The sequence below is a fragment of the Raphanus sativus genome, chromosome 4 (assembly GCF_000801105.2).
Source record: "Raphanus sativus cultivar WK10039 chromosome 4, ASM80110v3, whole genome shotgun sequence".
Lineage (NCBI taxonomy): Eukaryota > Viridiplantae > Streptophyta > Magnoliopsida > Brassicales > Brassicaceae > Raphanus > Raphanus sativus.
The window spans coordinates 42,477,955-42,504,713 of NC_079514.1; the positions used below are offsets into that span (position 1 = coordinate 42,477,955).

Consider the following 26,759-nt stretch of genomic DNA (forward strand, 5'->3'; position numbering starts at 1 on the left):
AAAAATTAAAATGAAAAAAAAATTAGTCTCATGTATAACGTTTTTTTCCATTCGAACTTGCTCTTTGTTGCAGAGCCAGGGAGATTGGTGTATAGCGAACTCTATTACGGATAATGATAAATTAATAAACAACATAGACTTTGCATGTTCCAAAATCAATTGTGGAATTATTTTGGAAGGAGGTTCATGTTATGATCCTAATACTCCTCTTAATCACGCTTCTGTTGCCATGAATCTTTATTATCAAGCTCAAGGAAGACACCAAGCGGATTGCTACTTCGAAGGCTCTGGTCTCATTACCGTCATTGATCCTAGTGAGTTAGCCTCTCTAAACAATTATGTAATTCTTCTCTGTCAATCTTGAATTAATATTATCTTATTGTATATATTTCTCTTATTTTCAGGCTATGGGAGTTGTAAATTTCAGTATCGTAAGTAAAAGTATGCAAAGCTTTGTATTGGTTACAAAAATAAAATGAATAACAGAGAACTCTATTGATGGAATTTCATGTTTGCTATCTAAAATTTGAATGACTCGATTTATCTTTTTTTTTTTTGTCATCGGCTCGATTTATCATATGCTACAATATTTGAGTTTCTATGATTCTATCATTGTCAGAACAATAAATACTTCATCCATTTGCAAAAACTTTCAAGCTTTATAGTTTTTACCTTAAAAATTAATTAGTAATAAACTGATTGGCACATATTCCTTATGATTTACTCAAAATATCTAATCTTACTTCTGATATGAGATAGTACTCTTAACTTGTCTTCTCGAAATGATGGTTCTGGTTATTCTACTTTTGTAATTTTTGATGTTTAATCTGTCTTCTGATATGAGATATTACATTTGCATTTCAAGAAGAAGAAAAGTTGTTTATTCTTAAAGCAAGCTTAATAGTATCTACTTTAAATGTTCGCCCCAATTACAGAGATTCTTTTCTTTTAGATTTTTAACTATATGATTATTAGATTGAAAAGATAAATTGTAATATTAAAACTTGATCATTCATTTAATGATCTAATAAAAAATCTATGATATGACATGTGTTAAAAAATTCTAAGATAATACGACAATTTGTGTTGGTTGTTAAAATTTAATAATAACAAATGAGCTTTCGTGAATAAGAGCCGTGCCTAATGTGTTTCAAAAAAGGCATTTGCCACACGCCCCTAAAAATATATAAGTTTTAGGGCCCCATAAATCACCAAAATGTAGTACATAATATAGTTTTAGATTTAAAAGTCTTCCAACTCCCAATGATATTGAACAAGTTCGAATCTCTTATGTGTTCTTTTGTAAATTTGTTGAACAAAAACTTATATAGAAAACGAAATGTTTTGGTAAGTAAATGTGGTGTTGTTTCCTATATCGTTTTTGTTTATTGGAACTATCAATCTTTTTATTACCTATTGGTAATTTTTTCTCTTTCGTTAGTTTTGGACGTGTTTGACTGTTTATTAATGTTTTGTATGATTATAAACTATATTAACAATATTATGTGTTTTATTGATCTACACTAAAAGGGCCCCGATTTTAGACTCTGCCTTAGGTTTTTACATGCCTTCGCACGGCACTATCGTGAAATCTGGCAAATAAATAAGAACTCTATTTTTTTCTTGACAAAAGATAGTTATATATTAAAGTCTATATAATCATAGACATAATACCTAATTAATTAATTATTTATGTTTAGTAGTTTCTAAATATTATATTAAAATATTTATAGTTATCATCACAAAATATAGAAGTCTTAAATTTGATATTTGTATTTTACAGAAAGGCTTAATATAAGCAAACTGAAAAACGTGATTGCACACACTTAGTTTATATCTCCAAGATTAGGACGACATGTGTTGCTGAAAATAATGGCAGTTACTTTTGTAAATTTTGGAAAAGCAGTTATGTTTACATTTTGTAATTACATTAAATTTATATAATACTTAAATATTTTTTTTGGTTGATCGTCTCTCTTTACATATATAAGAGAACTTAAATCTAAGTGTAAATGGCAAAGCAGAGCTGTAGAAGAGTTTTCAGACGTCAAACAAAATCAAATATGCCTAAAGTTCACATAAGTCTTTGTTTCATCATCTTTCTATATCTGTCATCCGAAGATTTTATGAAAGTAGACTCACAGGTACGTGTTTAAGATTACTCCAAAATAAATTTAAATTGTAAAGAAAAACCAGTTTCATATACACTCTTTTATATTGGAACTTGCTCTTTGTTGCAGAGCCAGGGAAATTGGTGTATAGCAAACCCTATTACAGATAATGATAGATTACTAAAGAATATAGACTTTGCATGTTCTAAAATCGATTGTCGGATTATAATGGAAGGAGGTTCATGTTATGATCCTAATACTCCTCTTAATCATGCTTCTGTCGCCATGAATCTTTATTATCAAGCTCAAGGAAGACACTACTGGAACTGCAACTTCGAAAGCTCTGGTCTCATTACCGTCGTTGATCCTAGTGAGTTAAGCAATTATGTTATTACTCTTCTCTCTGTCAATCTTGAAACAATATCTTATTGTATTTTTCTCTTATTTTCAGGCTATGGTTGTTGCAAATATCAATATCGTAAGTAAGAGGATGCAAAGCTTTGTATTGGTTACAAAAATAAAACGAATAACAGAGAACTCTAGTTTTTGACCAAAAAAAACAGAGAACTCTAGTTATGGAGTTTTTTTTTTTTTTTGAATTGAATGTTAAATTTAATTCAAAGAAAAAAACCTGTTTTTACAACTTGGTGTAACTTTTTAAAGAAAATGCAACATCAAACTTTTAATAAAGACTTAAGTTCAAATCATCTTGTTGAGAACCAAAACTGCAACCCTCCTTCGAGCTTTTTCTCTCGCCTCCTCTGTATAATTGAGAACTTGTTTCTCATAGTCTTATCAATTAACTTCGCCAATAGAACAGGTGGAGATGCTACATCCCCATGCCTTCTTCTATTCCTTTCTCTCCAGATGCTATGTATAGTAGCCTGAAACAGATAACGGGTTGTAAAGAGAAGAAGCCTTTCTTTTGTTTCATCCTTTATAAACCTCATTAAGTCCTCCCAGTCTGTAGTATAGCTATCACGCATCACCCCCTTTGCTAGCACTGACCATACTTGCTCCGATAGAGGACATTGAAAGAACAGATGACTAACCGTTTCCAATGGCTCTTGACAAAACACACACGAAGTGTTAATATTCGCACTCCACTGCATCATCCTACTACCAGTTGAAAGTCTATCTCGTAAAGCCACCCACGCCAATGGCTCTAGTTATGGAGTTTCATGTTTTATATCTAAGTTTTAATGGTTCGATTTATCAACTGCTACAATATTTGATTTTTCTATCATTTTCAGCACAATAAATACTTGATCCGTTTACAAAAACTGATGAGCTTTATAGTCTTTACTCTTAAAAATCAGTTAGTAATAAACTGACTGGTACATATTCTTTGTTGTTGTACCTTTTATTGGATCTTCTACTTTGCATTTCACTCTGCTTCATTACTTAGCAAATCATTGCATTGTGTAAATTATGATGTTTAATCTGTCTTCATACACTTGCATTTAACGAAAAAACTTGTTTACCCTTTAAGAAAGCCAAAAGATTACCTAGTTAAATGTTTACCCAATTTTAGATATTCTTTTCTTTTAAAATTTCAAGTTTATGAAAAAGTAAGGTGTCTGGTTCGAATCCAAGTGAAGCCAATTCCGTTTGGTCTCTTTTTTAAGTTTTCCCATAACTAACATGAACTTGGGAGATAGCATTATTAAGCCTCTTATCAGTTAGGCTCATGCTAAATGATAAGCTTGTGTATTCTGACCAATTCGGAATAGCAACTTTCGTATCTCGAAAGCAACATGATTCTTTGTTCGGGGTTTGAGTCGATCTGATCAGCTAGGCTCATGCTAAATGATAAGCTTGTGTATTCTGACCAATTCGGAATAGCAACTTTCGTATCTCGAAAGCAACATGATTCTTTGTTCGGGGTTTGAGTCGATCTGATCAGTTTTTTTTTCTCGTAGACGATAGGATTTTATGATTATTAACAGAAAAAATGTGTTTTTTTTCTTAGTCTTTCTCTAATTACATAACAATAGAATAAGAAAAGTGAGAAATAATATTATTTGTTCCGGCAATTAAGTAAGTAGAAAATTAATGTAACTTGGATTGAAAATGTAAAATCTACTATCAAAACTTGATTATTCATTTGATCTAATAAATAATCTAATATATTACGAGTTTAGATATGTTAAAAAGAATCTAAGATGTTCCGATAATTTGTGTTGTTAAAAGTTAATAATAAGACACAAAATTTTGTGAAATCTGGCAAATTAACAAACACGGTAGATTTTGACAAATGATATATATAGTAATAAACATAATTATTTAATATTTTCAGAAATATACCTTTAAAAAGTCGGTGCCTTGAAAGAGAAGAAATATGAAAAGTTCTCTATATACACCTTTTTCATAAATATAGAGAACATATACTAGGGTTGCGGCGGTTATATATCATGATGATCAAATTGATCAAATCAATGTTTCAGGCAATAACTCGTCCGATTCAAAACCTGATCATCGCTTATCTCCGGTATCTTCTCGGCTCTCCTTCATTGACTGATACAAAACGTGATCATCACGTCACCACGCTTGTCATCGAACACTCAGGCGAGTTTGGTAGGGAAAACGTCCTCTATTCCGCCACTCACGCTTATGTTTTCAATAAGCTCGGCATTCACTCGGACAGTTACCATGTCGGCGAACTCACATTAGCCGATAGCTACCAAGGGTTCGAGCTCAGCTGGAGGATTTTCTATAATAGAACTATTGGAAGGGAATCATTCGAGCTGAGATTTGACAAAAGACACAAAGACTTGGTCTATAACTCTTACCTACCTTACTTAGAGAGCAAGGCAAAGGAGATGATGACAATTCCGGAGGTGCACATATATTCTCACTCCTTTGACACTTGGGAGACCAAGCCCCTTGAGCACCATTCGACCTTTGAAACAATTGCTATGAAGGAAGAGCTCAAGCGTGACCTTATCCACGATCTTGATATGTTCGTCGGAGGGAAAGATTTCTACGATAGAGTTGGGAGTCTTTGGACGAGAAGTTACTTGCTGCATGGTCCACCGGGGACGGGGAAGACTAGCCTGGTGGTTGCTATGGCTAAGTACCTTAACTTCAATGTCTACGACCTACAGCTCTCGAGACCAGTGGAAAGCTACTTCGATCCAAGAAAAATGCTTTCAGGAGTCATGAACAACTCTATTCTCCTCGTAGAGGATATAGACGAGGTTAGGTCTATTTTTTTTTATTTTACTTTTATACATTACATTTATATGTCTTTTTTGTTACTCAAGTCAATACTTGGACATTCCAAGCTTTGATTACTGATTAGTATAATATTTATGTTCAAACTGTTTTGTGTATTCCTTTTTTTTCTTTTTCTGGTTTGATCAAATAGGGATCGACGGTGTTTGCATTATCGAAGCTGTTGAGAAGCCTAACACTAGGGACACCATGCGGAGAACCATGCATCGTAATATTCACGACAAAAAACAAGGATATGATTGACCCAACATTGCTAAGTCGTATCAGTATGGAAATTTACATGGGACATTGCTGTTTTGAAGGCTTCAAAGTGTTGGCGTCTAACTACTTGGGCCTCTCTCATGTCGACAATGATGAGCCACACCGTCTCTATCCAGACATCAAGCATTTGATTGATGGACAAGTACTTATCACACCTGCTCTAGTCACGGTGGAGCTAATGAAGAGCGATGATGTTGATGAGGTACTCGAAGGTCTGGTGAAGACTTTGGAGAGTTTAACATCAGATAAGATTGATGAAGATGAGGGAAGACATTTGCCATGTATATGACGAGTCATATAAACTTGAAGCGAGTCTTGCTAATCTTCCACAATATCTATTAAAAATAATAATTAAATTTACAAGTAACCAAATTTTATGTATTGATGATTATTCTTTTAGTTTATTAAAAGATCGTGTGATCCGCGGGTGCTGGTCATCCTCACTGCCTATAACTCGGTCATCTAACACTTCTTTTTTTAGTTTTTTTTTTAATTGGAGAAAAAAATATGGAGGTGTTGTTGTCGTTGAAGATCTTTGCCAGTTCTATGCTTAAACACTACCTAATTAAGTACCCTTCAAAAATATTCCAAACAATGATTTTTGCCAATTCTAATACCAAAAGAAGTAATGAACTATACAGTATTGCTGCTTTGAGGAACCACAAAGAAGCTGAGCGAAGAAGAAGAGAGAGAATCACTTCTCATCTTACAGGCTCTCTTGTAATTCCACCAAGGTAATATAAATTTTAATTTATGCTAATACTCTTTTCTATAGCTTATATATATATATATATATATATATATATCTTCACATGATTGCACACACTTAGGTTTATATCTCTAAGATTAGGACCACACGTGTTGCTGAAAATAATAACCGTTACATTTGTAAAGTTTGAAAAATATTATGTTTTACAATTTGTAATTACTTTAAAATATATCATGTTTTACAATTCGTAGTTACTTTAAAATTATATATTTGCAACTAGATTGTCAATTTTTTGAAGAAAATAATATGGAATGATCTATTCCATTAATTCCTAACTAGTTGTTTTTCCCGCACTTATGAGTTTAATAAGTTTACAAAAATTTATAAATAGATATATTATCAATTAAAAATTCATTAAAATAAATTATTTTTATGTTTTTGAAATATTTAATAGTTAATTAAATATTAAACTTTTTATATATGATAAATTTTTTATTTTTATAAAAGTTTATTTTATTACATAAAATAAATTTGAAAATAGTCGTATATACATAAAACTATATACAGTGATTAATATTTATTTTAAAATATTATGATGTAAAATAATTTTAGATAACATAATATATAATCTATTAGATAATGATAATTATTAAATAAATGAAATTTGTTTTTAGTTTATAGGTAATTATATATTAACATATCTAATCTAATTATTTATTAACTGTAACAAAAAATTTAAACATCTTAACTCTTAACGTGAGAATAAAAACATCATTTTAAAATAATAATATAAATATTTTTGAATTTTTTACGAACTGTTTTCAGATTATCACAATGAGTGATTTTGATTGTGTTAAAATTATTTTTTAAAAATATATGATTCATTCTATCTTATGTGAGATTATATATATATATATATATATATATATATATATATATATATATATTTCAATGTTACTAAAAAAATAGAAATTCAATTATGATATTATCGTTAGAATTTTTTAATTACTTTTTTTTTTTTTTTTTTTTTTTTTTTTTTTACTGATAATAAAATATGAATTATCTTAAAATTGTGGAGAGTATGAAAAATCAGCAAAATATTAAAATTATTAATTGCAATTATTAACAAAAATATAGAAAACTTAAAAGATATCATTTAATTATAATTTTGATCATGAATTAATATATAATGAAATCTATAAAAATATAATGAAATTTATTCCATATTCCATTTCTTTTATTTCATTCCTTTTTAGTTCAATAATTCCATTTTAGTTCACTAATTCCATTTTATTTACCTTTTTTTTTGGACAACGTACATTCCATTTTATTTACCAAGTTACAGATATAATACTTAAATGTTTTTTTTGGGTGGACGTTTCTCTTTACATATATAAGAAAACTTAAATCTAAATGTAAATGGCAAAACAGAGCTGTAGAAGAGTGTTCTCAGACGTCACATAAAATCAAATATGCCTAAAGCACACATAACTCTTTGTTTAATCATCTTTTTATACCTTTCTTCGGAAAATTTCATGAGAGTAAATTCACAGGTTCATGTGTAAGATTACTCCAAAACAAAATGTAAAAATGTAAAAAAAAGTCACTCTCATATATAATTTTTTTTCCATTTGAACTTGCTCTTGTTGCAGGGAGATTGGTGTATAGCAAACCATGTTACGGATAATGAAAGATTACAAAAGAACATAGACTTTGCATGTTCTATAGTAAATTGTGGAATTATTATGAAAGGAGGTTCATGTTATGATCCTAATATTTCTCTAAATCACGCTTCTGTCGCCATGAATCTTTATTATCAAGCTCAAGGAAGACACCAAAGGGATTGCTACTTCGAAGGCTCTGGTCTCATTACCGTTATTGATCCTAGTGAGTTAGCTTCTCTAAGAAAATACGTAACTCTTCTCTGTCAGTCTTCAATCATTATCTTATTATTATTATTATTATTATTATTTTTTCAGGCTACGGTTGTTGCAAATATCAATATCGTAAGTAAAATTGTTTATAAAAAAATCAACATCGTAAGTAAAAGCATGCAAAGCTTTGTATTGGTTACAAAAATAAAATCAACAGAGGTTCGGAGCGATTTTCACTGGTACGTACTCTTCATCCTCTTTTCTATTGCGTCCGAACGTTTACCAATAGAGAAAGGGTTATAAGCATTGAGGATATCACCGGGATCTAACTACTCCGAAGACGACATCGGGAATCCCGGCATCCGAAGCAATAAGGAGAATCTCACTTCCAAGTGGTCATCGTCGAAGGCTGAGAACAGTACTCGATTCCTAAGAATTTTAAAAGCAGATCGGTGGAATGTGCCGGATTTAGTGGATGGGCGAAACCGGTTCTGTAATACATTGACTTGGGTTATTTTGTTTGAATCATGTTTGTAACCGGAATTAATATTCTCGCTTCGGGTTGAAATAATATTTATATTTAAAAAAAATCACTCAAAAAAATAAAAAAATAAAGTAAAATGAATAACAGAGAACTTTTTTTTTTGACAAATATAACAGAGAACTTTAGTTATGGAGTTTCATGTTTGATATCTAAAGTTTGAATGGTTTGATTTATCATATGCTACCATATATGAGTTTCTATCATTGTCATAAAAATAAATAAATAGTTTATTCATTTACAAAATCTGTTAAGCTTTATAGTTCTTACATTCAAATTACATAGATGAGATATTGAGTAAATCATGAAGAATATTTACCAGTCAGTTAATTACTGATCAATTAGTAATTTACTCAATATCTCATCTTAGTAATTTGATATCTAAAGTTTTAATGGTTCGATTTATCATATGCATGGAAAATCATTTTGGCTGTGGCGATGTTGCATGATTGATGAACAGGCTGAATAACCATCTTTCACCGGATGAAACATTCTCAGAAAATTTTTAGCGTGAAAGAAAATAATTAGGAGTACTATATTTAAGATTCGATTGAATATGTTCCAATGAATACAAATAATTTTTGCTCTGTATAATTTGAGTGGATAAACTTAGTTATAAACATTCAAAAAACTTACTTAGAAATGTAAACAGCTATATTTTTATTTATACATATAATTTGTACCATTTAGCATGATTATTTTACTTAAAATATTAATTAATATCATATAAACATGTATAAAATTATTTTTTAAAAATAAATTTATTATTAAATATTTGTTTAGCTTTTTTTCTAGGAAAATATTATTCTCCATATAAAACCATATCAAGTTTTCTTTTACTTGGCATAGACTATCAAATGATCCAATAAAAATCTAGTAGTCACAATCCACCATATTATGTGTTACCGTTTGGTATCCTAGGGAAGAGTTTTTGAGTTTGTGGTTACAATGACGTAAAAGAAATGGTAGGCCAAGGTTGAGTGATAAAGTGGCCAACTATTCCTCTGTTTCATGATTATAATCAAGCTGAAGAAAAAAAAAACAAAAACAAAAACAAAAGGTAGTAAGAGAAAATAGGAAAGAAAAAGTTTGAAATCATCTCTTACCAACTAGTCCCAGATCCAAAGTTGCAGACTTTTCAACAATTTTAAAGTAATTTTACTCACAAACACAAAGAAAAGATTAGAAGACTAATATCCCTATAGTTTTCTTAAAATGGCCATTATAAAATTTCAATTAAATAGAGGAAACAGAGGAAAATCACCAGACCAGAGTTTTTCTTCTCTGGCTGCTTATGTGGCCTCTCTCTCTCTCTTTAAAAGAAGGTAGAGCTACCAAAATTCTCAGAACCAAGGTATGTAGTTCTTGTTGCTTGTGAATTATTTTAGTTCTCTTTGATTTAGTATTCATTTTTCACTTTATAGTCTTCTGGATTGTTTCAAAAGATCTGTCTTTTCTTGTTCTTATTGTTGTCGTTGTCTGCTTACTGATAAAAATTCTCTAAGCAAAGTTTTCAACTTTCAATTTTCTAATATTCTGCATACTAAATTTCAGACCTTTTACACTTAAATCTGTCTCCGTCTCTGTCTTCTGCATCAAACAAGCAAAAAAAATTGTGATGATTTAGTCAGTTTACCTAATTTAAAGAGAAGATATATAGTTGGCCTAACGTTTTTCAACAAGTTAAAACTTCCTTTTCATGGAAGCTCAACAACTTGTAACATATCTTTTCTCTTTTGGCAGTTTCTGTATCTCAGTTCTTGGGTCTTTTGTAACTGCTGTTTCATTTAAATAATGCAGGTAATAGGCTTTTTTTGTTTGTTGCTGAAGCTGTTCTTCATCGTCAGTGATACAAAGCAATCATGCTAACTTGTTTGTGGCTTCTTGCAACATCCTAGCCATCAATATATGTAAGAAACGCTTCTAATAAATATTCCAGTTTTAATTGTATGCATAGATCTTAAGACTAGCGTAAAGGTTCATCCTTTGATGTGTCTGAAAGAGAAAAAGAAGGGTACAACAAAAATTGAGTTATGTTTTTATTGTGACAGGTAAGGGAATGTTGGAGAAATGGGGAAGAAAGGAAGTTTGTTTTCTGCAATCAAAAGGGCTTTTAGTCCACATTCCAAAGAGAAGCTCGGCTATGTAAGCTGGTTACTTCCAATAAGTGTTTGCTGGAATTTAGTTTTTTTTTTTGCCTGCAAGAGTGTTGGATTTAAAGAGTTTTAGATGATAAGATTACTTTTGGCTCCTGGCTGGCATTTCTTTTGTAGGAGGAAGCAGAGAGAAAGAATGGGAAAGAAAAGAAGAAGAAAGGGTTTGGGAAGCTAAAGCGTGGAGAGAGCAGTTCATTTCTTCCCATCTTCAGAGAGCCCAGTAGTATTGAAAAGATTTTGGCAGAAGCTGAGAGAGATCACAATCTTGTTTTCAGACCTCCTACTCATGATCGATCAAATCCACCTTCAGCCTCTCCTTCTCCTCCTCTGAGGCCTGCTTCTCCACAGTCTCCTCCTCCTAGGGATGACTTTCCAAGATTGGATTCTTCAATATTGCTTTCGCTGAAGTCCCCTGATGGATCAAAGCCATCATCAGCCTCTTCCAGTACTCCTCTGAAGCCTGTAGTTCCTTCTCCAAGACAAACTTCACCAAGAGTTGTCTCTCCACGAGCTGATGACCATATAAAGCCTCCTTCTCCAAGCCCAACTTCACCAAGAGTTTCATCCCCACAGGCCTTCCCTCCAAAGCCGCTTACTCCAAGAGCAGACCCACTAAGATTGGAATCTCCAAGACTACCTTCACCAGAGCCTCCTCCAAGACCAGAACCATCAACCTTAGATACTCCGAGACCCACTACGCCTAAGCCACCGTCAACAAGAGCAGAACTGCGAGGGGAGACTGTTTCTAGACCAGAGCCAACTCTCTTGGTCCAACATGCTTCTGCAACAAAGATTCAAGCAGCTTTCAGAGGTTACACGGTACGTATACACACATTCTTGTTTCTGTTTTAAAGATTCATCCCATTACATTAGCATCCATATTCGTGACTGTTGATGATTTGGATGAAACAGGCAAGGAGGAGTTTCAGAGCTCTCAAAGGTTTAGTCAGGCTTCAAGGGGTGGTGAAAGGATACAGCGTGAAGCGGCAGACAGTAAATGCAATGAAGTACATGCAGAAACTGGTCCGTGTCCAATCAAAAATTCAGTCACACCGCACAAAAATATCTGAAAACCAAACACAAGTTGAGAAAGACAAAGCAAAACGGTCTGCATCTGAAGCTGGTAATGATCATTGGGACGATAGTGTGCTGACAAAAGAAGAAAGGGATGCGAGATCACAGAGGAAAACTGATGCAATCATCAAGAGGGAAAGATCCATGGCCTATGCATACTCTCACAAGGTAACACCCAAGTCTGCTCAGGACGTTGGAACTTCAGGTGGGCTCTCTCTATGGTGGAACTGGGGGGATCAACAGCTTCCTCTTGCTAGCCATTACAGGCTAACACCAACAAGACTAAGCCCAAGCCCTCTGTCTCAGTCAAGCAACCAACACCATTTCAAGCTTGACAACTTTGACAGTTCCACACCCAAATCATCGAGGTCTACACGATCCAGACCCTTCCACACATCAAGATATTCAAGAGGAAGACTAAGAGATTCTCCTTTCAAGGATGATGACAGCCTCACAAGCTGCCCTCCATTCCCAAGCTACATGGCTCCAACTGTCTCTGCCAAGGCCAAAGTTAGACCAAACAGCAACCCAAAAGAGAGAGTGATGGGTACACCATCATCGGTCAGCAGCGAGAAGAGGAGAGTGTCGTATCCACCAGCGCAACAAGGTAAAGATATGTTTAGATGGAACAAAGGATCATTGCTCATGAGCAACAGAGGTCCTGGTTCACCTGTAAGTGTGGTTCTTGAGAAGCACAAGACAGTTAAATCGGTAGGACATTTGAGCATTGATTCTACAGTTGGTAGGAAACCGTTTAACAAATATGTGTGATCTCTTTTTGATGAAACATGTTCTTTTTTATGTTACCTTTGTTTCATTTGTGGGTGGTGTTGATTTTGAGTGCTACTGTAATGACAGAGGATTTGTTTTGAAGTAGAACTTTTGACCATGAGATTCTGGTAATGATATTGAAGAAACAGGTTTACATAGGACCAAAATGTTTGAATGACAACTGTATGCAGTATCGACCATTTATAATTTATTAATGCATATAATGTTATCTTCTAACAGAACCTTTAAAGTATTTATATTTGACCAGCTCTTGTGTTATTCCATAATCCATGGAGGACGTGGACACCACGAACGTTGACTCTGCAGCGTAACTAGCTCTCCAGGACATAAATGATTTATAGCAATTGAATTTTTCTCATTTTCTAATTCTTCAATCCATCAATGATCATGGCTGGTCAAATCCTATCACAGGTCTTTTCCTTGATCCTTGTTCTGTTCTGTTGTACTGAACACACCCATGGCAAGCTGATTATGCAGGGATCAGCCGGATTCGTCAAAGGTTTCAGAACGTTAACGAGCACCAAGAAGCACACATATGGTCAAGCCTTCCAAGACGAGATACTCCCGTTCAAGAACTCCAACGGTACCATGACATCTTTCTCTGTCACCTTCTTCTTTGCTATTGTCCCTCAGCATAAGCACAAAGGCTCTCACGGTATGGCCTTTGTAATCTCTCCCATTAGAGGAATCACAAATGCATCTGCTGATCACTACCTTGGAATCTTCAACGAAGCAAACAACGGGAACACCTCGAATCATATCTTTGCTGTTGAGCTTGACATAAACAAAGATGATGAGTTTGGCGACATTAATGACAACCATGTCGGTATCAACATAAACGGCATGAAGTCTATTGCATCTGCTCCAGCTGGTTATTATGATCAAGAGGGTCGGTTCAGAAACATTTCTTTGATCAGTGGAAACCTACTCAGAGTCACCATTCTGTATAGCCACGAGGACACACTGATCAATGTCACATTATCATCACCAGAGGAGGCTTATTACCCTAAGAAGCCACTTCTTTCTTTGAACCAAGATCTCTCACCTTACTTCTTGGACAAGATGTATGCAGGCTTCTCAGCCTCTACAGGCTCGGTTGGAGCAATGCATTACATGTGGATATGGTTCATCAACGGCTACATCACTGTTCCAAATCTTGACTTTGGGATACCAACGTTTCCATCATATCCCATTACAAAAACCAAGGTAGCTCTGATAGTTTTGGGGACAGGCTTGGCCTTGGCTCTCTTTGCTGCGTTGGTTGCTTCGGCTTTGAGTTTCTTCTTCTACAAGAGACATATGAAGGTTATGGAGGTTTTAGAGGAATGGGAGATCGAATGTGGTCCTCATAGGTTTGCTTACAAAGAGCTTTTCAAAGCCACAAACGGTTTCAAACAGCTTCTAGGCAAAGGAGGTTTTGGTCAGGTCTTTAAAGGCACACTTCCAGGTTCCAACGCAAAGATTGCTGTGAAACGTGTTTCGCACGACTCAACTCAAGGGATGCGTGAGTTCTTGGCCGAGATAGCTACCATCGGTCGTCTTAGACATCCGAATCTAGTCAGGCTTCTTGGTTACTGTAGATACAAAGAAGAGCTCTACTTGGTTTATGACTTTATGCCCAATGGTAGCCTAGACAGGTACCTCTATGGAGGAGGATCAGATTCAGATCAAGAAGAGCTTTCTTGGACGCAACGTTTCAAGATCATCAAAGACGTTGCATCCGCGCTGGCCTATCTCCACCACGAGTGGCTACAAGTTGTGATTCATAGAGACATCAAGCCGGCGAATGTACTAATAGACGACAAGATGAATGCAAGTCTTGGAGATTTCGGATTAGCTAAGCTGTATGAACAAGGACATGAAGCTCAGACCTCTAGAGTAGCTGGAACGTTTGGGTACATGGCACCAGAGCTCATGAGAACGGGAAGACCAACCACGGGAACAGATGTATACGCCTTTGGTGTGTTCATGCTAGAAGTTTCTTGCGGTAGGAAACTGTTTGAGCCACGAGCAGAGCCCGAAGAGATTGTTCTTGCTGATTGGGCGATTAACCGTTGGGAGAACGGTGATATCATAGAGGCGGCTAGTGAAAGAATCAGACGAGACTATGACAAAGGAGAGCTCGAGCTTGTTCTGAAGTTAGGAGTGTTGTGTTCGCACCAGGCTGAAGAGGTTAGACCGGATATGGTGACTGTGGTTAAGATCCTGGAGGGAGTTACCGAGCTTCCGGATAATCTGCTTGATATTGTTAGAACAGAGAAGTTGGGAAGATGGTATGAGATGTATGGCAACGTGCTTGATGTGGACGTGACTATGGAGTCTGGAGGTAACTTGACAGTCACGGAACCGTTGACTTCAGTGGGACGGTAAAAAGTGATTGCTGGAGGTTTGATGAGGGTTTAAACATTTGACGGTGTTTGCTTCTACAAATGATTGTTTTTTGCTTAACCTTAAATGTTTTTTTCTGTTGTTGTTTCTTATAAATGCATCGTTTGGTTTATGTGTTTGTGTGTTTAGTCTTAGTGTGTTGCTTGTCTGCATCTAAGATGGGTTTAGTAAAGAGAGAGTATCAAACGTATACAAATGAATATAATTTATTTTTATTTATATGCAAATGTATACATAGGTGGAATGGTATTGAAAATTTGGTTTTGAAGAAAAATCACCAATCATGATTCTAAGTTCTAACACATACATACTCTCAAGTTTCAAAGGTATCATTTAAAGCTATAGTATTTATAAATATTTTTGTTTAAAATATTGAATTTGTTTTTCTAACCTTGGGTGGTTGTTGACACAATAGATGACGTCATTTTTCCATTTTAAACTATTTTGTTGTTATTTCCATCTGTCTCTGTCTCTCGGCTCCTCAGAGTAAGAGAGTCTTCTCTTCGGCGGCTGTTATTTCATAAAGGCATCTCCCTTTCTGTGGACGAGACTGAACCTTAAGAGAAAACGGAACCATAGAGCACCACTAGCCTAGAGAGAGAGAGAGAGAGAGCTAGCTCGATCGTCTGTGAAAGGAAATGGCTTTGAAGCTAAACCTTTTGGCATCTACTCACCCCTACAGATTCTCTTCCTCGGCTCGTCCGCCAATCTCTACATTCAGATCTCCCAAGCTCCTCTGCCTCGCTTCTTCTTCTTCTTCTCCTGCTCTTGGCGCCAAGTCAGTCTCTTTCTCTCTCTCTCTCCAATACAATATCCACTGACAATATCTACCTTTTTACTGTGTTTCCTGGTTCTGCTTGCTTGTCTGATTATGGAGATCTACCTTTTGTCGATTTAGTCTCAGTCTTGTTTACTCACATTTGATCAATCTCGACTGTGATAAGAAATGGATGTGCTTTCAATATTGGGTCTAGTTACAAAACATGGCTGGGGCCATCCTCTGTTCTCAGGAGATTGATTCATTAAATGTTATTCTTTCATAAATCTGATTCAAATGAAAACATCATCACACCATTTTTAGATTCATTCACTGTTTCCTGTGTCTCTGAGATTGATCCATGTATTAGAGTAATCAATCTTTTTTAGATTTCCAATCTGAATAGAGTAATCAAGCTCTACTAATGGCTGGTCTCAGTTAAGATTAACACTATTTTCTATGATCTTTAGATTACTTAAGAGGCATTAAAGTATGTGACATTCAACTAGCTTCTTACTCAACTCTCTGATATTCTTGCATGTTTCAAAAATTTCAGCTTTTTGATGTTTAGTTTATAGTCTTTTTGATGGTGAAGTACATGTCCACTTGTTGCACTGAGAGAAGATTCTTGAAACGTAGAATCAATGTTAAGTCTGTTTTCTTTATTTAAAGACACTACGTTGGACTTCACGTCTATGCATGCCTACTTCGTGGCCTCTCTCTATAGTTTCCGTCCAAAAGTTTCCACACTTTTTTCTGTAACTTTGTTCACTCTGTTTTTAAAAGCCATTTGGCTTTTTTTTTTAATGATTTTGTCTTGTCTCTATCTGATTTTGTCTCTCTACCTTGTCACTCCCTGCTAAGTTTTCTTTGTTTGATTCACATTGCCAAGTAAAGAGCCAGCTGTGAACTACACAATCCTTTCATAAGATGATGCATATGTCTTTGCATTTAAAGACTTCTACATGTTCATTGGTCACAAAATTACTTTATTTTATAGATGTAGACATGAAGGATTTACCTCCTAATGTAATCAAATGTGTTATTGTTTCCTCTGCGAGCATCAGAAATAAGGACATTTTCTGATAGTTTCAATGGAGTATGATGACCAAATGCTGATGATACCTTTTTCTTGATTGATCCAGGGATGTTGAGAGTTTGAAGAAGCCATTCACTCCACCTAAGGAAGTGCACGTTCAAGTCTTGCACTCCATGCCACCCCAGAAGATCGAGATCTTCAAATCCATGGAAGACTGGGCCGAGCAGAACCTCTTAATTCACCTCAAAGACGTCGAAAAGTCGTGGCAGCCCCAAGATTTCCTACCCGACCCTGCGTCCGACGGGTTTGAAGATCAGGTGAGAGAGCTAAGAGAGAGGGCGAGAGAGCTCCCTGATGACTACTTTGTTGTTTTGGTGGGAGACATGATCACAGAAGAAGCGCTTCCTACCTACCAAACTATGCTGAACACTTTGGATGGAGTGAGAGATGAAACTGGCGCTAGCCCCACTTCATGGGCCGTTTGGACAAGAGCTTGGACTGCAGAGGAGAACCGACATGGTGATCTTCTCAATAAGTATCTTTACTTGTCTGGCCGTGTTGACATGAGGCAGATCGAGAAGACTATTCAGTACTTGATTGGCTCAGGAATGGTAAGCTCAGTTATCTTAGTTGTTTCTCAGTTAATAATATAATAACTTCCCTAATTGCTTTCTCTTGTAACAGGATCCGCGTACAGAGAACAACCCTTACCTTGGCTTCATCTACACGTCATTCCAAGAAAGAGCAACCTTCATCTCTCACGGAAACACAGCTCGCCAAGCCAAAGAGCATGGAGACCTCAAGCTAGCGCAAATCTGCGGCACTATAGCAGCAGACGAGAAGCGTCACGAAACAGCTTACACCAAGATAGTTGAGAAGCTCCTCGAGATTGATCCTGATGGAACTGTGGTGGCTTTTGCAGACATGATGAGGAAGAAAATCTCGATGCCGGCTCACTTGATGTACGATGGACGCGACGACAACCTCTTTGACAACTTCTCGTCTGTGGCTCAGAGATTAGGTGTTTACACTGCTAAAGACTACGCGGACATTCTTGAGTTTTTGGTTGGTAGGTGGAAGATAGAGAACTTAAATGGGCTTTCGGGTGAAGGAAACAAAGCACGAGACTATTTATGTGGGTTGTCTCCGAGAATCAGGAGATTGGATGAGAGAGCTCAAGCAAGAGCCAAGAAAGGACCTAAGATTCCTTTCAGCTGGATACATGACAGAGAAGTGCAGCTCTAAGAAACGACATAAACTCTCAGTTCCTCATCTGATCTGTTTCTGCTGGTGTAGATTACTATGGTTTCTGATAATGTTCTCGTGGGTCTAGTTACAAAGTTGAGAAGCAGTGAGGTGATAGCGGTGTTTGGTCACTTTAGTAAACTTTGTAGCTGTGAAAACATTTGAAAAGTCTGGTCTGAACTCTGTTTTTGACTTTGGAGTTTTGTTTCAGTTCAGGTTAGTAATGTGTGTTCTCTCTGTTTTTCCTCTGTTTTTAGATAAGAACTCATGTGGCTTTTAGCAGTTTTGATTGATTGATGATCATGAATCTTAATGAATATCTAGTTGGTCAAGGTCTAAGAACAGGTTTTAATTTGGTATAAACGTATAAGATGAGAAAGGTGATTGAAAGTCTACACCTTTACTCCTTTGAATAGAAGAAACAGAGACGGCTGGTGAGGAAAAAGAAAACCCTAACGGCCCAAATTCAAAGCCTTTGGCCCAGTAAGTTAGTTAGAGCTCAGAGAGACACGGCCATGGGAGGCGGTCGAAACTATACAGACTATACCAATACCACCAATGAGCTTGGGGAAGGAGTAAAGATTCGAACTCTCTCCTCTTTCTGCAAGTTAAGACCAACTCTCTGGAACGTAAGAGGAAGAAACGAGATGGATCCAACAGAGGAGGAGGTGGAGAAGAAGGTGAGAGAGAGAATCAGACACAAAGTTAACCAAGTCAGTTCTGTCTCGCAGTCTCTTCTCTCTCCCTTACAAGACCACATCAACTTCACCCTTCAGGTTACTTTTGAACTCTGCTCTGAAACTGTGTTGAAACAAAGTTAGATTTCACATACCCTTTACTCTGTTTTCTCCCCTGTAGTTGCTAAACGCTTAAAGTTAGCTTCTTTGTGTATACTTGGTTTTTGCTTAGTTCTGAGAGATTATGTAAAGAGTATGTTTTGTGCTTTTGGTACAGAAAGCTTACTTCAAGTGTGCGTACGAGTGCTTTGATAGGACAAGAACACACGCTGAGATTAGCCAATGCGCAGAGACTTGCAGTGTTCCAATCACAAACGCTCAGAATCATTTTGATAATGAGATGTCTGTGTTCGAAGTGAGTCTCTTATGTCCATTATAATGTCTAATTAGAGATGATGAAGTGCAAAAGGATTAAGTGATTGAAGTCTGAAACTTTCAATGAAAATAGTGTTGGTTGTTTGTCCACTTAGTTTGATTACAAGACATAACTGACTGATGTTCAACTGATGAATGTAGGAGAGGTTAAATAGATCACTTGTGGCTTGTCAAGACAAGTTTGAGGCTGCCAAGCTCCACAAGACGAGGAATGAAGCTGTAACTGGTTTGGAGCAGTGCGTGAACCAAACTGTTGACGATGCTGTGAAGACGCTGCCTAGTCTCGTGTCGAAGATGAAGAAAGCTTTGTCAATCCCTGACTGAGGAGCTCTGCAACAAACCTAATCCAAGAGAGATAGATTTTCTAACTCTTTATGTTTTCATCATATGTTTTATCTTTTTGAACTCAGTTACAGCATTATTAGTAACAGAGGTTTTTTGGTTAAGGCTGAGTGACTATGTGGAAGATTAGGCTAATCCAGAATGAGTAGTAGAACATGTAAGAGAACAGCATCAGTTAAGAGTATTAATCACTTGCATAACTACAATGCACGGTCTACCAGAGCTCTTTTATAATGTTTTTAACATGATCAGAGCTTTTACTATGGATAAATGTTTATGATTTTTTTTTATCATCCACATCTTTTGATTACGAAGCTAAGATGTAAAAGTTGGTAAAGACAAAGTTAAATCCAAGAGATTACATAATGTTTAGACCCTAAGTTGGTATACTTTACTAGGCTATCTCAACTTTTATACAGGCTTGTCTTGCAACATTAGAGTGTGGTTTGTCAAGAAAAGTTTGATGCTGCTAAGCTCTTCCAAAATGCAATTAAAAAGCTCTATCAGTCATAGACTGAACTCTGCCAAAATGCAAAATCAACTTCCTCCGATTTTTATTATTTCAGCTCTTATTGAACTCTTGAAACACAATATATTATAAAATAACCAAGAAATCTTATGAGTTCTTGATCAACTAGAGTACTTAAAACTTCATTACTTTTCCTTTTTAATTTTCTTAACATCAGAGAAGTTATGCCTCACATAGAAATTAATTGTGAGCAAACGTATTCATCATAATATCCAAAGAAGCCTTCAAATTCACTGCGATCAAGAATTCCTGAATGAAACTCTCTTTTCTCCGGAGGACATAATTTTCCCCCTCTATCGATTTTCAAGTGAAATGCTTCGCATACTCTAAGATTTGTATGAAACGTCAGAGAAGAAATAGCACAGCCATCGGCCATCTCCCCGCTTATACCGGTCACAAACTCTGTCTCATGGTTCAGCCTTATCTGTAGATATAATAGTGTAAATCAAAACAGACATGTAGAACACTGAAAGTATAAAAAAGTTAGGACTAGATCATGAGACTTACAACTCGTATGCTATCCCCTGTTGGTCCGTATGTTTCAGACATGACAAGCTCTCCATTCTCCATGAATCCGAACTGTATGGATGTTACTGAATAATTGTTAAATGAGACAATAATAAGCGAGATTGCCATGCGGCCTGTCTCATCCCATTCGGTGGCCTTGCCGTACCCAACATTGTAGCCAAGCGGCCCCATCCTCATCCCCTCCATGAATACGAAACCAATTTCTTTAGGAATTAAAGATATGGAGGACGGAAGGACATATAAATAGGGTAAACTTGTGGGGATTAAACAAGGTCCCGAGGATTATTTATGGTTTTGTGTGTGTGGGAAGCAAGCTAAGAAAAGTCAAAAATGGATTTAAATAAGCCTGGAGAATTGTGCTTAAAATGACTCTTTCGTTGAAACTAGAACACTTGTTACAGTTTCCTATGTAAGTCTTATAAACACAAGGTAATGTACTTTCTTGGTTTGTAGAAACGAGCCAAGTTCTTGGAAATGTGAGCTACGGAAAAGATAAAAAAAGGGTTCCCATTGTGCTGCCGTGAGGCTCAAGTCTTGAGTAGATATTATGGTGTCAGTGTTGATCAGCTTTTGTGGTCTTTAATTTTTCCAAACGCAGAGTTTTTTCATCACAAACTAATATACCATGCCGAGACAATTATTTGCAGTGCAATGTGCTGCAAGATCAACTGCTTTGGAAAAAGAATCGGAATGACAACTATGAAGAATACATTGACCTGCAGAAAACTCAGATTCCTCCACTGAGTAACCATATTCCTAAAGATTGATTTGAATATTCTCCACTTCAAGATTTAGTCCACAACTGATGTATGCATTCTAAGATTGATTTCTTTGATAGTTTCTTTCTAACTTCATTGATGAGGGTAAAGCCTAGTATTCTCAATAAAATACTGTGCTCTGCCACAATATGAAACTTCTGATTCTGTCACAAATGCACCGAACTATTTCAATAACGAGATGTCTGTGTTCCAAGTCGGTCTATTTGCTAAATAAGAGATGATGATATGTAAATAGGAATCTTACATGAAAGATATAGTGATATAGTCTCGAACTTTGGTTTTCATTTAACACTTCTAAACGAGTTTATGAAGTTATTACCATGTGTTATCTCTTGGATAACTGATATCAGAATAATTGTTCAGTTTAATTACAACATATCAGTAGACCATATTCAAGTTTTCGTTTTTGAACTTTTTACTTATAAATGAAGGAGAGATTGAATAGATTTCTTGTGGTTTGTCAGATAAAGCGGTAAATGATTAGCAGCAGAGTATGTGAACCAAGAAGTTGTTGATGCCGTGAAGATGTTGCCTAATCTCATCGAAAGATTGAAGAAAGATTTGGCAATCACAACCTAATAGAAAACACTTTCTGATTATTTTATTTCGTCTTTTGTTGATCTTTTCAAATCCATTACACTACACCATAGATGACAGAGAAGTGAAAAATGGAGTAATGTGATAGTTGATAAAACATAAACCAGCAACATGTCACGGCTTGCCTGTTCATACCTTCTCGTTTTTAATCTTCTCAGCACCAGGGAGGTTAAGCCTTACACAGATACCAATTGAGAACAAGTCGAAATCGCCACGAGTTCCAAAGAAACCTCCAAATTCACTCCGTTCAAGTATCCCGGAATGCAACTCCATCTTCTGAGGTTTTGAGAATTTGGTATCGAATGTCAAGTGAACCGCCTCGTGTTTCCTTTGATTTGTATGAAACGTCAGAGAGGTTATAGAATTACTGTATATCTCCATGCTAATCCCAGTGATAAACTCAGACTCATGCTTCAGCCTCACCTGCATATACTTGTTTAGTCAAACGAATATATAGCACATACATAAAAGCAACAAGTTACAATAAATAATGAGACTTACGATTCGGCTGCTTAAGCCAAGTGGTGATCCTCCATAAGTTTTTGACATGACCAGAGCTCCATTTTCGACGTAACCAAACTGGATGGATCTTACTCCACTTATGTCATATGACACGATTATGTGTGAGATTATGTTGTGGCCCACCTCGTCCCATTCGATTATACGAATGTAATCTCTCCGGCCAATTGGCCCCATTTTAATGAACTCCATGAACTTGAAACTAAGGTCTACGGGAAAAGAATATACAGAAGACAAATAAATAGGGAGAACTTGTGGAGGTTCCACAAGGACCGAGGAGTTGGTCATGGAGTTGTATTTTTGGGTTGCGTGTATGGGAAGCAAGCAACGAAAAGTTCCAAGTGAAATTTATGAAGCCTGGAGAAATGTGCTTGTGATGACTCCTCCTTCCCAACTATAATTGATTATTGTATTAAAGTTTCTAAGGAATTGCTCTATTTATAAAGAATAAAACAAGACGACTTCGTTGAGTCCTGAAGGTGACATTTATGAGATAAACAGAGTATTTTGATCTGCCAATTCATATGTTTTCCTGTTTGATCCCATTCACATTTAGTGTGGACAAGCATCACGTAGAGACCAATCCAGATTTGCAGCGTATCTCTGAAAGAAACTTTCTTCTCATCAGTGTCCAGTGAACCGCTTTGTGTCCGTTGGTTTTGTATGAAACCTCAGAGGAAATATAGCCCTTGTATAGGTCCCTGCTTTTTCCAGTCACAAACTCTAAGAGCATCTCCAATGTATTACTGCAAATTTTACTCCAAAATGATGCAACTCCAAAATGGAGTAAGGTTTTACTCCAATGTATTACTCTATTTTTTACTCCAAAATAGTTAATAATTGTTAGTAATATCTTATACTTATAAAAGTTTACCAATTAACCCCAACTATTTTATATTTGCAAAAATACCTTAAAATATAATTTATTTAAATTAAATATTTATTATTAAAAGGTACAAGAAATCATAAAAATAGAATAAATCATAATATATAAGTTGGTTCGATAATAATCATTAGAATATTCTTCCCACAAATGATCAATTAATGCATTTCGTAATGAAAAAACGAGCTTCTTTATCTTTGATATTCCTAAATCGAGCAAGAAAATTTTGAACTCGGATATTTAAATCACTTATTTTATGTTATTTTTATTTTATATTATTTATGTTGTTTAATTATATTATGCATTTTATGTCAAATTATTAAATAATGAAATATCTTATTTTTCATGTTATTTTATCATTTTAAAATATAATTTAAGTAAGAAATAAGAACATTAAAGATTTAAAGGACAATTTTATAAATAAAAAAAGTTCAACTCCAAAATGGAGTAATGTGTAAGATTACTCCATAAATGGAGTAACCCTAGCCATTACTCCATTTTGGAGTTGAAAATAGAGTGGGGTTGGAGAAGATTTTACTCCAAAATGATGTTTGGAGTAGAAAATGGAGTAGAGTTGGAGATGCCCTAACTCATGGTTAATCCTCACCTGAAGACTAGTGTAATCAAATGAATCACACATTATATTTAGTGAAAGTTGGATGAACCGTGTGTTCTTGACATGACCAGAGCTTATATTATGGATAACTGTTTAAGATTTTTATTATCATCCACCTAGTCCGTTTCTTACACAACTTAGACGTAAAGGTTGGCAAAAACACACTTAAATCCAAGAGACTATATAATGTTTAGACCCTAAGTTTTTATTCTTTACTAGGCTATCAACTTCTCAATTGGATTATCTTGCAACATTAGTGTGCGGTTTATTGAGACAAGTATGAGTTTGCTAAGCTCTGCCAAAATGCAATTATGAAAACCTATATCAATCTAAACTGAGCTCTGCCAAAATGCAATATAAACTTCACATCTTTTATTTCAGATCTTATTAAACACAGTACATCATACACTAACAAAGAAAAGAAATTATTAGTTGAGACCAATGAGTCATGGTTCTCAACTAGAGAGGACCAAGAAAACTTCATTACTTTTCATTTTTAATCGTCTTCACATCAGATAAGATATGCGTCACAAAGAAATTAATTGTGAGCAAACGATATTCATCATAGAATCCAAAGAAGCCTTCAAATTCACGGCGATCAACTATCCCTGAATAAAACACCCTTTTCCACGGATGAAATGCTTTTTCCCCTGCATCAATTTTCAAGTGAAAGGCTTCGTGCTCTCTAAGATTTGTATGAAACGTCAGAGAAGAAATACCAGAGCCACTGGCTATCTCCCCGCTTATCCCGGTCACAAACTCAGTCTCATGGTTCAGCCTTATCTGTAGAGATATAGCGTAAATCAAAACAGACATAAATTAAAAAAAGTTGGTGAACAATAGAGGTCAACTTACAACTCGTTTGCTAAATCCTGATGCCCCATACGTTTTTGACATGACAAGCTTTCCATTCTCAACGAATCCGAACTGTATGGATGTTACTGAACAGTTGTCAAATGAGACAATGATCAACGAAATTGCGGTGCGGCCTGTCTCATCCCATTCGGTGCCCGTGCGGCTCTTATGCATGTAGCCAAGCGGTCCCATTCTCATCCTCGCCATGAATCTGACACTAAGTCCTGTAAGAAAAATAAAAGGATGATACAGAGGAGATATAAATAGAGTAAACTTGTGGAGATTAAACAAGGTTCGAAGAGTTTTCTTAAGTATTTATGGTTTTGTGTGTGTGGGAAGCAAGCAAAGAAAATCCCAAGTTGGATTCTTCCTGGAGAATTGTGCTTAAAATGATTACTCCTTTTAAACTAGAACACTGTTACAGTTTCCTACGTATAAGTCTTGTAAGTAATAATAACACACAAGAGGTAATGTTCTCTCTTGGTCTGTATAAACGAGCCAAGCTCTTGTGAATTGTGAGTTACTAAAAAAAGAAACAAAGGGTTCCTATTGTGCAGCCGCGAGGCTCAAGTCTTGAGTTAATATCTTGGTGTCACTATCGATCAGCTTGTCCAATGACAGAGTTTTTTTTCATCATAAAATAATAATACCATGCCAAGATAACTTGCAGTGCAAGGTGATGTGTTGGTTACTACATAAAGAATATTTGACCTGTAGAAGACTCAGGTTCCTTCAGTACGTTCCCAAATTTTTAAATATTGATTTGGATAATATGCTCTCTACTCCAAGATTTAGTGCACAACTAATGTTTGTATTCTAAGACTGATTTCCCTGATAGCTTTTCTGAGAGACTTTTGAAAGCATTGAATATACAAATCAAAATAGATGTAACTTTAACCCCATTGATGAGAGTAAAGCTTAGTATTCTCAATAAAATATTGTGCTCTGCCACAATATGAAACTTCTGATTGTATCACAAATGCACAGAATTATTTCAATAACAAGATGTTTCTGTTCCAAATTCCTAGTCAGCCTATTTACTAAACTAGAGTTGATAAAATGTGAATTTAAAATTTTACATGAATGCTGAAAGATTAATAACTGAAGTCTGAAACTTTTTTGTTAAACGAGTTTATGATATCATGTGTTTGTCTCTTGGATCACTGATATCAGAATAATTGATTAGTTTAATTACCAAATATCAACTGACCATGTTCAAGTTTGTGTTTTGAACTTTTTAATTATCAATGTGGAGAAATTGGATCTCTTGTGGTCTGTCAAGATAAAGCGGTAAATGATTAGAAGCAGTGCGTGAACAAAAAAATTGTTGATACCGTGAAGATTCTGCCTAATCTCATCGAAAGACTGAAAGAAAGCTTTGGCAATCACAATCTAATAGACACACTTTCTGATTATTTTATTTCATCTCTTCTTAATCTTTTCAAATCCATTACAGCATAGCTAATAAAGACAAACCATGGAATAATGTGATAAGTAGTTGATAAAACATCAAGCAGCAACAAGTCACGGCTTGCCTGTTCATCGTACCTTTTCCTTTTTAATCTTCTTACCAACAGGGAGGGCAAGCCTCACATAGAAACCAATTGAGTTTAATTTGGAAATGCCATAAGTTCCAAAGAAACCTCGAATTCACTCTGTTCAAGTATCCCCGAGTGCAACTCTATCTTCTGAGTTTTTTTTTTGGAATTTTGAATTGAGTGCCAAGTAAACCACTTCGTGTTTCCTTTGATTTGTATGAAACGTCAGAGAGGTTATAAAACCATCGTACATCTCCAAGCTTAACCCGGTCATAAA

At 35.5% G+C, this 26,759-nt stretch overlaps 9 protein-coding genes across 9 annotated transcripts; 6 read left to right on the forward strand and 3 right to left on the reverse strand.

Moving 5' to 3' along the window:
- The first annotated feature begins 1,769 nt into the window (after window positions 1-1,769).
- Window positions 1,770-3,228, forward strand: LOC108853616 (major pollen allergen Ole e 10-like). The gene is made up of 3 exons (XM_057007601.1): window positions 1,770-2,144; window positions 2,241-2,481; window positions 2,563-3,228. The coding sequence occupies exons 1-3, from the start codon at window positions 2,013-2,015 to the stop codon at window positions 2,595-2,597; spliced, it is 408 nt and encodes a 135-aa protein (XP_056863581.1). The 5' UTR covers window positions 1,770-2,012; the 3' UTR covers window positions 2,598-3,228.
- Window positions 3,229-4,479: 1,251 nt separating this feature from the next.
- On the forward strand, window positions 4,480-6,077 carry LOC108851061 (AAA-ATPase At5g17740). Its single transcript, XM_018624489.2, has 2 exons — window positions 4,480-5,311; window positions 5,482-6,077. The coding sequence occupies exons 1-2, from the start codon at window positions 4,526-4,528 to the stop codon at window positions 5,896-5,898; spliced, it is 1,203 nt and encodes a 400-aa protein (XP_018479991.1). The 5' UTR covers window positions 4,480-4,525; the 3' UTR covers window positions 5,899-6,077.
- A 3,691-nt stretch (window positions 6,078-9,768) lies between these two features.
- On the forward strand, window positions 9,769-12,852 carry LOC108855031 (protein IQ-DOMAIN 14). Its single transcript, XM_018628716.2, has 5 exons — window positions 9,769-10,087; window positions 10,534-10,643; window positions 10,785-10,878; window positions 11,007-11,708; window positions 11,802-12,852. Exons 3-5 carry the CDS (start codon window positions 10,804-10,806, stop codon window positions 12,732-12,734), a joined length of 1,710 nt encoding a protein of 569 aa, XP_018484218.1. The 5' UTR covers window positions 9,769-10,087; window positions 10,534-10,643; window positions 10,785-10,803; the 3' UTR covers window positions 12,735-12,852.
- A 126-nt stretch (window positions 12,853-12,978) lies between these two features.
- On the forward strand, window positions 12,979-15,326 carry LOC108855030 (probable L-type lectin-domain containing receptor kinase V.3). The gene has a single exon (XM_018628715.2). The coding sequence runs from the start codon at window positions 13,137-13,139 to the stop codon at window positions 15,123-15,125; it is 1,989 nt and encodes a 662-aa protein (XP_018484217.1). The 5' UTR covers window positions 12,979-13,136; the 3' UTR covers window positions 15,126-15,326.
- A 293-nt stretch (window positions 15,327-15,619) lies between these two features.
- Window positions 15,620-18,423, forward strand: LOC108855347 (stearoyl-[acyl-carrier-protein] 9-desaturase, chloroplastic). The gene is made up of 3 exons (XM_018629147.2): window positions 15,620-15,921; window positions 17,046-17,550; window positions 17,624-18,423. The coding sequence occupies exons 1-3, from the start codon at window positions 15,782-15,784 to the stop codon at window positions 18,182-18,184; spliced, it is 1,206 nt and encodes a 401-aa protein (XP_018484649.1). The 5' UTR covers window positions 15,620-15,781; the 3' UTR covers window positions 18,185-18,423.
- A 123-nt stretch (window positions 18,424-18,546) lies between these two features.
- LOC108855348 (uncharacterized) lies at window positions 18,547-19,858 on the forward strand. Its single transcript, XM_018629149.2, has 3 exons — window positions 18,547-18,960; window positions 19,139-19,276; window positions 19,438-19,858. Exons 1-3 carry the CDS (start codon window positions 18,700-18,702, stop codon window positions 19,618-19,620), a joined length of 582 nt encoding a protein of 193 aa, XP_018484651.2. The 5' UTR covers window positions 18,547-18,699; the 3' UTR covers window positions 19,621-19,858.
- Window positions 19,859-20,336: 478 nt separating this feature from the next.
- On the reverse strand, window positions 20,337-20,881 carry LOC108851062 (jacalin-related lectin 25-like). Its single transcript, XM_018624490.1, has 2 exons — window positions 20,675-20,881; window positions 20,337-20,591 (listed from the first exon to the last, which is right to left on the reverse strand). Exons 1-2 carry the CDS (start codon window positions 20,879-20,881, stop codon window positions 20,337-20,339), a joined length of 462 nt encoding a protein of 153 aa, XP_018479992.1.
- A 1,319-nt stretch (window positions 20,882-22,200) lies between these two features.
- LOC108851064 (jacalin-related lectin 24-like) lies at window positions 22,201-22,767 on the reverse strand. The gene is made up of 2 exons (XM_018624491.1): window positions 22,573-22,767; window positions 22,201-22,494 (listed from the first exon to the last, which is right to left on the reverse strand). The coding sequence occupies exons 1-2, from the start codon at window positions 22,765-22,767 to the stop codon at window positions 22,201-22,203; spliced, it is 489 nt and encodes a 162-aa protein (XP_018479993.1).
- A 1,708-nt stretch (window positions 22,768-24,475) lies between these two features.
- On the reverse strand, window positions 24,476-25,352 carry LOC108851065 (jacalin-related lectin 24-like). Its single transcript, XM_018624492.2, has 2 exons — window positions 24,945-25,352; window positions 24,476-24,872 (listed from the first exon to the last, which is right to left on the reverse strand). The coding sequence occupies exons 1-2, from the start codon at window positions 25,149-25,151 to the stop codon at window positions 24,573-24,575; spliced, it is 507 nt and encodes a 168-aa protein (XP_018479994.1). The 5' UTR covers window positions 25,152-25,352; the 3' UTR covers window positions 24,476-24,572.
- Window positions 25,353-26,759: the final 1,407 nt, after the last annotated feature.